Raw genomic sequence first — 11,826 nt, 5'->3', positions numbered from 1 at the left:
TAAAATGAGAAGAAAACCTACTTTGCTGGGTTAAGCATTCAGCAGGATCGATTTTAAAAAAACAAACACCCAGCCCAGACACAAAATAGTTTTTCCTCCTCTCGAATATCAGGAAGGGAGCTGAGAGTGACAAGAAAAGCAGGGCTCAGGGAGCCCCAGAGAACTAGTTTCAAGTCCAGATCCTTGAGTGCAGGTGGCACACCATCTACAACGGAAATAATGACCGCCTGTTGGGAGAGGGACGGGTGTCCTCCGGGGAGCTCTGCACTGGTCAGTCCCACGGCCCCCATGAACTCCGTGGCGTCTTCGCCGCCTCCACTTCGCTGCTTTTGCCCCAGAAGCATCTCCAGGGCTTCCAGAGGAAAACCAGCTGGAGCGTTCACTGTATGGACTGCTGTTTGGTCCACTTCCTCTGCGATCACTGTGTACTGAGGGTAGGGAGACCATAGCCTTCCTCCTTCAAACCAGTATCATATGTACTAGGGAGATAATGTGGTCTCAGTTTAAAGCAGGAGGGCAGGAGGAAAACTTCCCAGCAGAGGCATCGTATCTATACAACCACAATCCCTCTAGAGCCTTTTTTTTTTTTTTTAACCGTGTGGACAGTTATCTGCAAGGGTTTGACCCGCTTGTGCCTAGAGGGGGGAGCGTGGGTCTGGTGACCTCAAAAGCTCTTGGCAGGGCTGGGGACCAGTGGATCCTTCTGGGACGGAGGGTCAGGGATGCCGGGGGGGGTTCTGCAGGGACCCACCAGCTCCGGGGCCACCCGGTACAGAGAGCTGAGCAGGTGGTACAGGAAGTTGAGGCAGGTAGCCGTGTAGAGGTCGGCGTAGCGCATCATATGGTTGGAGAAGAGCGTCTGGCAGAAGCCGCAGCGGAACAGGCTGCCCATCGCACTGTAGCACTGGTCCAGCTCCTGGGAGACTCGCTGGCAGAGATCCCATCCCCGCCCACCCCACCCCCTCCCCCCCACCCCTGCAGCCCACGACGGGGAAGGGGCTGCCGTGTTGCCCGGCCAGCCGGGGTCTTTGGGAAGTGGGGCAGCTCGCCGCTTTGCCACGGACCCCACTTCCCGCTTCACAGTTAGTTTCCTGCCTGGCCCTGGAGAGTGACCACCCTGCAGTAAATTCTCAGCATCACTTACCTTCTGATGCCTCCTCAGAGGGCTTTGCAGGAGGCCCACACGCCCAGTCCCCACTCCGGCCCCCCCAACAGGCCCCCCCGCATCACAGGCCCTTCTTTTAGAGTCTAGAAAACTGGTCCAGACGTTACTCCCAGAGTGACTGAGCAGCACGTGTGCCTCAGTTTCCCCGTGAGTAAAATAAGGATGACGATCCCTGCCCAGCCCACCTCGCGGGGCTGTGGGAGGATCAAATACCCTACAAGAGGCTCAGCAAAGATCCTTCACTATTGGTCCCCTCTGGGCCTGGGAAGGCCAAGTGGCCTGACTCCCCTTGATGTGGCCTGTGGGACTCTCCCAGCTTTGGTGACTGGTCAAGTAATACCACAAGGGAACGTGTCCTTTCCACCGGCCCTAGATCCCGTCTTCTCAGGCCCCTTGTCTGGCTGACCCCAGACGCTAGCCGGGTGGTCGGTCACATGAGGACCCAACCCAGGAGGCCGGCACTTCTCAAGGTTAACGGTGGAGATTGAGGAACTGGCTAAGCCCCACCCATCACCCTGCAGGCCCTTTTAAGAGCACACTGCTGTCGTTCGTAATATGGCCAGCAGGGGGCGCTGGCTGACAAGGCCAGGTGGCGCTCCTGACGACTGGGGGAGTCGTAATTGGTCTCTGGGGTCTGGGACGGAGCGGATCCAGTCAGGCCGCCCGGAGGCACACGCCCTACCTTCAGCCCCCTGGGCCCATCCCCTCCTCCCTCGGCACCCCGCTCTTACCCGAATCTCCCTCTTGGTGGAGCTGATGAGTGGCAGCCCGGAACTGCTGCCATCCATGTGCCTGGTGCGAAAATGGCCACATGACCCAGGAAGAGAGGAACGGCCCCCCAGGCTCCAGGCACAACGTCCCCAGATCGAGTTGGGGACACCAGTGGGGGGTACTGGGCTGGGTGTGTGCCCGTGAGATGGTAAGCGTCCTCAGTCCAGGCTGGTGGGTCAGCAGCAAGGGCCTAGAGGTCACAGTGTGAGTGTCCCAAGGGGGTCAGAGGGGTCCCAAAGTCCAGTTTACTAGGGAAGCCCACCCTGAAACAGATCGTGATTTCCCGACCACTCTGGCGAGGACCCCGCTGCCAGGCCTGGACATGGACCATTACCCTCCATCCTGCTCCCCTCCCCGGGCAGGGGTCACAGGTCAGGGCTCTCACTGGTACAGGTCCGCCAGTTGCATGTCCAGCCTCTTCAGCTCCTCCCTTCGCTCTGAAAAGTGGACAGGGGACAGGGGGCTTGACAACCCTGCCCACCTTTGTCCCAGGCCTAGCTCAGCTAGTTGAGGTGAGGGTGGAAAGGCCACTGGGGTCTAGGCTCCCCCTACTGTGTGTATAACATCCTTCACCCTTTCCTTACATCGAGGGAGACTCTGCCCAAGGCAGAGCAGGGACGGTTGAGGAAGCTGACAGGGAGTCAGGTGACCCGCCCAAGGTCACAAGGCAATGACTCAAACCCAGCCCTTAGGACAAGCCCGGATTGTTTGGGTTCATAGCAACTCCTGACCCCGAGGATACAAGTCATTCCCGGCTGGGAGAGTGGACCTTCCACTCACTAAGATTCCTCAGGGTGGGTAAGGAGGGTGGGTTCAGTGAGGAAGGAAACCTCGGACTACAGAAACACCACAGGACTCTGGAATCAGGAGACAGGATTTGAGTCTCAACTTTAGCCCTTCTGGCTGTGTGACTTTGGGCAAGCCGCTTAACCTCTCTGGGTCTCTTGTTTCCTCGTGTATAAAATAGATCTGCTCTCACAAACCACAGAGAGGACGGTATTATCACGGTCACTACCAAGCCCCCCGCAGGAGAGAGGGGAAGATGTGACCATGGTGCCCCCTGCTGGCCCCCCACGTCTCACCCTCCTCTCAGGCCCAGATGTCCAGCTCCCGGGACAGCTCAGGAACCACCAGGCAAGTCCGCCAGCCCTGCCGCTCCTTGGACTTGAGGATGTCCCCAAAGATGTGGTCCCCGACGTCCAGGATGTCCTTCCCCCGCACCCCGAGCAGCTTGCACACTGCGTCTGACGACCCTGCCCGACCGTGGGAGGACAGGCCCACTCACAGCCCTTCCTGTCCTGGTGGGCAGCCTGGGGACATGGGCTCCTAGCTGAGAGGTGGCGCCTGTGGAGGGACGGGGCGGGGAGCCGGTACCTCCAGAGTAGACGGCACAGTGCTGATGGGGCCCCGTGCTGGTGCCCACGCGGAGCTTACCCATGTCCTAGAGCAGGCAGAAGGGGTGCCCTGGCCAGAGAGGGCAGGGGGCTGGGATTGGCAGGGGTGACCGTGGGGTGTGGGAAGAAGGGGGCGGCAGAGGGCCCTGAAGGGGTCCCCTGCTTCCTTGCTTCCAGGGACAGACAGACAGCAGAGCAGCAGCTGCTAAGGGCAGATCAAGCCTGAGAGGCGGGTTCCCTCCCCACAGCGTGGGCCACGGGTCATGGGGGACGGGCCTCGGCCCCTGCATTACCGTCCTGAGCTGTCTCAGCACCGTTCCCTCCGCAAAGAAGCAGGGCTTCTGCGTGTCCACCACGATCAGGTCGAAGTAGGACCTCCAGGGCCTGCAGGGGGTGGGCAGGTGCAGACACAAGTGCTCAGCCTGGGAATCTGACCCGCCGCGGCTCACAGGTCCTCAGCCAGGTCCCCGCCAGCCCCTGCCCCGCCATACCCGGCCGATGCCCGCCCAGGCTCCGCCACGCTCTGGACCGGTGAAAGCTCGCCAGCCCTCGCATCTCATGCCCGCCCACGTGCCCTGGCCCTGGCCCTCAGCAGGACTGAGACGTCCCGGGGGCAGGACCCCGGCAGTCTGGCCACGCAGCCATGCTGGCATGGGAGGCTCACAAGCTATAGCAGCGGAGGCCAGCGCTGGATGTCGCGTGCACCGCGTCAGCCTCCAGAGCCCCTCACAGCAGAGTCAGAGACGCAGGGGCACGGGACAAGAGCACAGTCCCCGAGCTGCAGACCCGCTCACCGGCTTGCCTGCCGGGTCCCCGCGGGGTGTGTCATGCCCCCTCCCCCAGGCCTGCTACAGCCTCTTCTCACCCCCTTCCCCACCCACTTCCGCCCCAACCAGCCCCTCCCCAAATACCTGATGGCCTCTTCACTGCCTTCTCCAAGGCCGTGAGTGGCCTTCCCCACCCCTCCAGGCCCCTCCTGTGGACCGGCTGAGGTCACTGGTCTCCCACCCACGGGGGAAGTTCCAACAGACCCACCCACGTGAAACGACCCACACACACACTTGCCTCTTCGTCCAGCGGGGGGCTGGCCATGGGAAGGGCCCCAGCAAGGTGGCCCAGCCCGGCCCTGCCTGCCCTTGACACAGCCTCCCCCAGCCAGGCGCGTGGCCCTCACCTCACCAGCGCCAAACAGGTAGCTCCGGATGGCCTGGCGGGGACAGGGCAGGGGTCAGGGCACCCAGCTGAGATGGGCCAGGGGCCACTACCTGCCATTGCCCTCACCCCACAGGCCACGCTGGGGACCGCAGGAGCGAGATGGTGGGAAAATTGCTTCTTCCACTGAGATCTAAAAAGGCCAAGAAATGGAACCCAAGATGCCAACCAGGCAGTGGGCGGAGCAGGGTCTTGGCTGCTGTTTCCTGCAGTGCCTCAGTTTCCCCAGGACCAAGAAGGAAGCAGTTCTCTGGCCCGGAGGCTGAGGGCCTCCCCCGTCACAGGCACATGCACGTCGGTGTAGTTGTAGCTGCCGGTAGCCAGGAACACCTTCCCTACCTCCTTCCTCTTGCCCCGCAGGATGGGGATTCCCGCCTGGGTCAGAGAGAAGGGCAGCCTCCAGGGCTGGGGTCTCCCCAAGCTGCCCCGGGAGCCCCTTCCCAGGTCTCAGCCCCATGGGCAGGGGGCCTCAGGCCAGGCAGGAGGGCAGGGCGCAAGGCCAGGGTGCACAGCTCTGTCCAGATCTCGAGGGGAGGCCAGGGAAGGGGGAGCAGCCCCAGTGCCCTGGGGAGGAGGGGGACAAAGGGACAGGCTTGGTCACGACCCTGGTCTATAGCCACTCGCATCCTTCTCCACGTATTTCTCCAAGTCCTCTGGGGTCCTCTCCTTGAGACAGTCCCGCGGGAGGGAGCAGAGCTGTGAACGTGTGCGCGTGCGTGCACACGCGCGTGCCTACACATGCCTGCATCCAAGATGGGGGAGCCCAGACCACCAGCCTCCACGGGAAGAGGAGTGAAACCTTATGGGGTCTGGGGGCCTGGGCCACTCACCGAATGGTGGACGTTATCCACGGCATCCGTCACATCCTGGAAGACATGAAGAGGTTCCCATGCTGATCACCGGTGTCACAGCTGGGTCAGGCCAAGAGCGAGGCTGATAAGGGGCCCTGATGTGACCACCAACCCTGGAGCCCTACCAGGGGGACCCCTCCATCCACAGTGGGCCCGACACTGGGCTCATGGCCCAACCCTCCTGGCACGGGTGTCACCCCGTGGGGGCATCAGTTACAAGGTTGGGGGCCCCTACATCCAAGGCCTTCCCTCTGAGCTCCTGGAGCCCCTCAAACCCCTCAGGAAGAGCCTCTGCCCTCTGGCGGGGCCCCCATTTCCGGGCTTGGCCCCTAAGCTGCACAGTGTCCTGCTGGTCACCCAGGGCCGCAGCGGGGAGGGGCATGGAACTCACTGGATGTAGCGGGAGCAGCCAGAGAAGAAGCCCACCAGGCAGACGTAGAGACAGGTTTCTAGGGCAGAGGGAGGCTGGTCGGTCGCCGGCCCGAGGATCCAGGCAGCAGCCCGCCAGGCTGGAGCCAGGACCAAAGGATCACCTCCCCCCACCCCCATCAGCCCTCACCAGGCAGGTTGAAGAGCGTGATGAGGGTGTGGGACCGCTGCAGCTCATCCCTCTGAATGAACTTACTGGGGTAGAAACTCCAGATCTCGGCCCTAGGGAAGGGGTGGGCTGGGTGCCATGATGCCCCTCCCCAACGCCTCCCAGAGGCCAGGACAGGCCCCGCCACTCTTTCCCGCCTCTACCCATCCTTCTCTCCCTCCTTATCCAGCTGGCATTGCCGAGCCCCTGCGATGTGCCCGAGTCACCCCCGCCACTGTCTTTCCTCCAGCATCCTCGCCCCGCACCCCGTTCCTTACTCCGGGAGGAAGGAGAAGCCATGGGTGCCCAGCAGCCCATTCCCGCGGGCGTCCACCTTCAGCAGGTTTCCACAGGGCGCGTCAAACACCAGCCCCCCGGGAGAGGGCACAGAGGTTGTGGATGAGGCACCAGGGCCAGTGAGTGGGCCCAGCCTCCCGCCCCGCGGGCTCCCGCAGCTGGTGGGGAAGGCAGGGTCGTAGGTGCAGCGCAGGATCTCGTGTGGGTACCCGACGCACACCAGGCGCTCCAGCAGCAACTCGAAGGCCAGCGTCTCATAGGCCGGGGACTTGTAGGCTGTGGGCCAAGCAGACCCAGGCCGGTTGGTGCCCGCCCCCTGCTCCCAGCCCCAAATTCCCCTCACTCCCCTCCCCCTCCCAGCCAGAGTGCAGTCCATGTCGAAGCCAAGGCAACAAATCTTCCCCAGCTCCAGGCTGCGGTTGACAAAAAATCCTGGAAGGGGAAGGACACTGAGATCAGCCCCCCAGACTCCAAGACCCAGGGCCTCGCGTGTGTCTGGGCACATGCGTGTGAGCGCGTGTGCAGGGCTCCGTCTCAACGTGGGAGTGTGCTGGGGGCATCCCCGTGCGCGAGGATGCGCCGTTGTCTCTTTCCTGAGCGGGGTCACTGTGTCCAAGTTCAGAGAGGATGCGTTTGTCACAGGTGGGCAGCACATGTCCCCACGTCGGCGTGCGTGGGGGGAGAGCACCTCCCTCCATGCCAAGTGTACACTGTCAGGTTTCCCTCTGACGGGTCACTGCCCACCTACAGAAAGATGTCCCCTTGTGAGTGCAGGGGCTGGTCTGTGTTCTGAGTGTCACCATCCCTGTGTATGAGCTGCTGTGTTGTGTGGGATATGTCAGGAAATGGGGTGTTTGTAAGATCCCCCCGACCCCCATCCCAAATGCCCATCTCACCGCTGGTGCCAATCCTACCCCAGGGCCTGTGTCTCCCCTCTGGGCCCCCCAGGCTCTCCCCCGTCCACACAGGCCATCGCTGCCAGGAGTGAGGAGACAGCGGCCCCCTCCCCAGCCACCTGCCTGCTAGCAGTGAGGCCCAGCAGCTCCCGTCTCCCTCAAACACTTCAGACACCACTGACCCCGTGGGCGCCACCCTGGGCCCCCATCTCCTCCTTTGAGGGAGAAGAAAGCCAGGACAGTCTCTGGCATCCCCTCTCTTCTCTAAGAGAGAAAATAGTAATGATCAAGGAAGAAGAATTCATCCGTATTATGCCACCTCCACTTCTAGGGCTTGTGCCCCCAAAGACCTCAACCACCTAGAATGTAGCAGAGAACACAGAGTGAAGCAAACATGGCGTTTACAAAAGCGGAAGACGCGTGTGCTTTAAAAATAAGAGTGTCGGGACTTCCCTTGCGGTCCAGTGGCTAGCACTCCGCGCTTCCAATGCAGCGGGCCTGGGTTCGATCCCTGGTCAGGGAACTAGATCCCACGTGATGCATCTAAAGATCTTGCATGCCGCAGTTGAAGATCCCACACGCGGCAACGAGGATCCTGCGTGCCGCAACTAAGACCGGCACGGCCAAATAAATAAATAAATACGTAAGAAAGAAAAAAAAATATGTCCACTCAAAATGGATCTGAAAGGACACAACGGTACATTGGTAGCTGTTAATAGAGCAGGGCTAGCTCTGTCTATATAAGTAAACAAATGGGCCTAACCATAGAAGTTCAAACTATCTGGTTATCTCATGTATTAACACAAACTGGGTCTCAGTTCCAGTTGTATTTAATGTTTTATGATCTCCTAGACTTTCCAGTCCAGGCACTTTTTGACAAAACTTTGTCCTCATTTGAGGGGCTTTTGTTGTCGGGTTTTTGTGTTTGTTTTTGTGGGTATTTGCCTCATTCCATCCCTGAGCTTTGCAGCTAGACAGATGTGATTCAAAACTATGTTCTAAGGTGTTTCCTGTAGTGGAGTCATTGGTTTGCAATAGTCAGTCATGCTTTTCCACTAAAAGGGGACGGAGGGGTGGTAAGCCACGAGATAAGCTAAAGTTAAATTGTTAGAAGAATTTCTTGATAGGAAATTATAGCTTTGCGTTTTGTTGCTCTATTTCCTGAAAATAACTTGGAGATGCCCCTGATTTGTCCATCTACTGCTTTGATTCCTTGGATAACACTCATTCTTTCACGTTAAGCAAAACCAAGTAATTGTTGCAGAGGTCTCTGTATTTTGCAGCTGCCCTTTTGTAAGACGCACTTTTCCCAAATAAAACAATTTTAAAAACCCATAAAAAAAAATGTCCACTCAAAAACCTGTACTTGAATGTTTAAAAAAATAAAATAAGGGTGTCCTGGGACTTCCCTGGTGGCACAGTGGTTAAGAATCTGCCTGCCAAGGCAGAGGACACGTGTTCAAGCCCTGGTCCGGAAAGATCCCACATGCCATGGAGCAACTAAGCCTGAGCGCCACAACTACTGAAGCCCCCACGCCCTAGAGCCTGCACGCCGCAACTACTAAGGCCGCATGCCACAACTACTAAACCCCGTGCGCCTAGAGCCCGTGCTCCGCAACAAGAGAAGCGACCACAATGAGAAGCCTGCGCACCGCGAAGCCCGCGCACCGCAACGAAGAGTAGCCCCTGCTCGCTGCAATGAGAGAAAGCCCGTGCGCAGCAACAAAGACCCAACGCGACCAAAACATAAATAAAATTAATTAATTAATTTAAAAAATAAAAATAATAAAACTAATAAAGAAAGAAAGAACTTAAGATTCTTGCTTTACACACAATTCTAACACACTTGGCTATCAATCTTCCCAGCCCAAGGCCATTTAAAGAAGTAATTGCTAGAAGCATACCAGGAGCTATAAGAAGTGGCAGATGACTAGAATCTCAGAATCAGAAAAAAAAAAGTACAAAAGTGAGTATCAAAAAGCAGAGCAGGGCTTCCCTGGTGGCGCAGTGGTTGAGAGTCCGCCTGCCGATGCAGGGGACGCGGGTTCGTGCCCCGGTCCGGGAGGATCCCACATGCCGCGGAGTGGCTGGGCCCGTGAGCCATGGCCGCTGAGCCTGCGCGTCCGGAGCCTGTGCTCCGCAACGGGAGAGGCCGCAACACTGAGAGACCCGCGTACCGCAAAAAAAAAAAAAAAAAAGCAGAGCAATTGGGACCATTTAGTGTAGAGCTGGAAATAGTCCCTAAGGGTCCACAATTGCTGGCTTTGCAACAAAGCACAACGACTTCCATTCAGAGTTTTGACCTGATCATCCAGAAAGACTTATAGGATGTGGCATGTCCTCTTTGAAAAAGGAAGGCCAGTTTATGACACATTTTCGAAAATTTTCTCTACAAAATGGCCAAACTTAATGAAGTTAGGCACTTTTGAAGGGATAACAATTATCTGGGGGAAAAAAATGTATTGCAGTGAAATAGTTCCTTCCTTGGTAATTCCAGACGAGCAACTGTTAGGATGGTGAGGCAAGAGTGTGGAGGCTGCAGGAGGTACATTACCTCATTGGATGGATGGATGGGTTAGTGGATAGATGGATGGATGGATGGATGGATGGATGGATGGATGGATGGATGGATGGATCGGTGGATGGACGGATGGATTCATGGATAGATGGATGGATGGATGGATGCATGGAAGGACAGTTGGATGCACAGACCTATGGACTATATATGGTAGCCTTTATTAAGGGTATCAGAGGAGAATCAAGCTTCAGAAATCAGCAGGATTTCCCGAGTCCCTTTCACCCATTCTCTGCTCTCTGCTCATCTCAGGGAGACCTTTTTAAAGGTGCATAGTTCCTCTCTGGGTCAGAAACAGAAGGAGGAATACCCGGTTATGGGAAGTCACCAGAAATTTCCTCAGCCCTCCCACTGGGTGTTAACATGGTGAGTGTGCAAAAATGTATCCTGCTTTTCCCATAGCTGAACTCGGGGGTCTATCCCAAGATTCCCTTCCACCTGAGGATAAGGAAGTCACCCAGTGACATTCACATACACTCAGTCACATCAGTGGTTTCTCAGGCCACCTCTCCAAGTACACTCCCAGCCCTCTCCTGGGCTTGACTGAACAGCGTGGGGGTTATACTCAGCACGCTGGGAGCTAGGAGCTGGTAGCTGCCCATCACTTCTTGGTGGGGCCTCATGTGATGTGCACTGGCACAGCTGGGGAACCAGCACATCCCCACACTGCTGCGTGCTGAGGTGACCATATCCCCAATGGACCTTCAGCTGGCCAGTCTGTAGTGCCGTTCCAGGATGTGGCCACCTGTCCAGACCCCAGTGCCCCTCAGCTGACGGCAGGTCCAGCTGGGGAGGACCACAGGCTGTCACAGGGCCCTCTTGGCCTGGCCCCTGTGCCACGGGCACCCTTGTGGGACTTGGTACATTTCAGAGCCCCTTCCAGAAGAGGAGATTTGTTACGGTAACAACAAGTGAATCCTTGCATTGCTTTGACTGTGTGCCAGGCTCGTTAACAGCCCTACGGGGTAGGCCTTCCATTACTCTGAATTTACAGATGGCAAAATGAGGCACCAAAGTCCTAAGCCTCTCGCCCACCATTACAAAGCAAGATGGCAGAGCGGACTTGAGCCCAGAGCCCAGGCGCCAACATCTGTGCTGTCAACCCCTGGGTGAAACCGCCTCTGCCCAGGAGCCCTCACAAAACCCCTGGACTTTTCAACAGCATGAAAGTCAAAGAAAGGCCGAGGGAATGTTCCAGATTAATGGAGGAGGCTATGCGGTATCTGCTCTCAGATATTGAATCAGGGAAGAGGACATCCTTAGGTCAACAAATAAGACTAGACAATCAACAGCTGCTAAAAGTACTGGCTCAATGTCAATCTGTGAAGTTGATACCGTAAGAAAAATCTCTATTCTTGGAAAATACTGAAGTATTTAGGGTAAAAGGGTAACTTACCTTCAAATGCTCCAGGGAAAAAATTATGCATGTAGAGACATCCATGGGGTGTGTGTGTGTGTGTGTGTGTGTGTGTGTGTGTGTGTGTGTGTGTACATGCTTGGGGAGACAAATGATAAAGCAAATGGAGTAAAATGCTAACAGTCGGTAAATCTTGGCAAAAGGTATAAAGATGTCCTTTGAACTATGTCTTATGTTTACAACTTTTCATAAACTTGGAATTATTTCCAAATTTTAAAAATATCTTTTTTAAATAAGGAGTCCCAAGGCCCCCATGTCACCACCAGGAACAGTCACTTTGGCTCCCACTTTCTTCTGAGCTCCCAGCTGGACGCCTCCCATCCCCCCAGGGGCAGAGTGGAAACAGGACCACTCAGCCCTCATGCCTGTTGCTTCTCACACCCAGGCTGTGCCTGTTTAGAAAGTGTCCAGGCCCAGCACGTGATGGCTTTGTTCCCCGTGGCTGCCTGACACTCAGAGAGGTGGCCAGATCGTAGGTGCCCGGGGTGTTGGGTGCACCTGTCGCCCCTCACACTTCACCTCCACCTTCAGTCGGAGGCATTATTCCAGCTCACCCAGCTGGTGCACAGCTGGTCCACAGCATCGAGGGGCCTTTCATACCCCTGAGCTTGGAGAAACTCTCTCGAGACCACCGGAAACTTCCCGCAGATGGGGCTTCCTCACACAGGGGT

The 11,826-nt window shown here is 57.1% G+C and overlaps 1 protein-coding gene across 1 annotated transcript; it reads right to left on the bottom strand.

Annotated features, from left to right (window-relative positions):
* Window positions 1–664: 664 nt before the first annotated feature.
* NT5DC4 (5'-nucleotidase domain containing 4) lies at window positions 665–11,165 on the bottom strand (the record flags this gene model as incomplete). The annotated part of the gene is given in 20 exon segments (XM_079940025.1): window positions 665–928; window positions 1,680–1,799; window positions 1,897–1,957; window positions 2,322–2,373; window positions 3,019–3,025; window positions 3,029–3,189; window positions 3,311–3,377; window positions 3,624–3,714; window positions 3,780–3,853; window positions 4,505–4,537; window positions 4,825–4,911; window positions 5,163–5,166; window positions 5,168–5,220; window positions 5,373–5,416; window positions 5,419–5,453; window positions 5,785–5,842; window positions 5,953–6,044; window positions 6,249–6,583; window positions 6,629–6,699; window positions 11,135–11,165. Coding segments are annotated over 20 exon segments (1,740 nt in total).
* Window positions 11,166–11,826: the final 661 nt, after the last annotated feature.

The sequence above is a fragment of the Stenella coeruleoalba genome (assembly GCF_951394435.1).
Source record: "Stenella coeruleoalba genome assembly, chromosome: 13".
NCBI classification, from domain to species: Eukaryota; Metazoa; Chordata; class Mammalia; order Artiodactyla; family Delphinidae; genus Stenella; species Stenella coeruleoalba.
The sequence above is the reverse complement of the archived record's forward strand: the minus strand, read 5'-3'. Positions and strand labels throughout refer to the sequence as shown.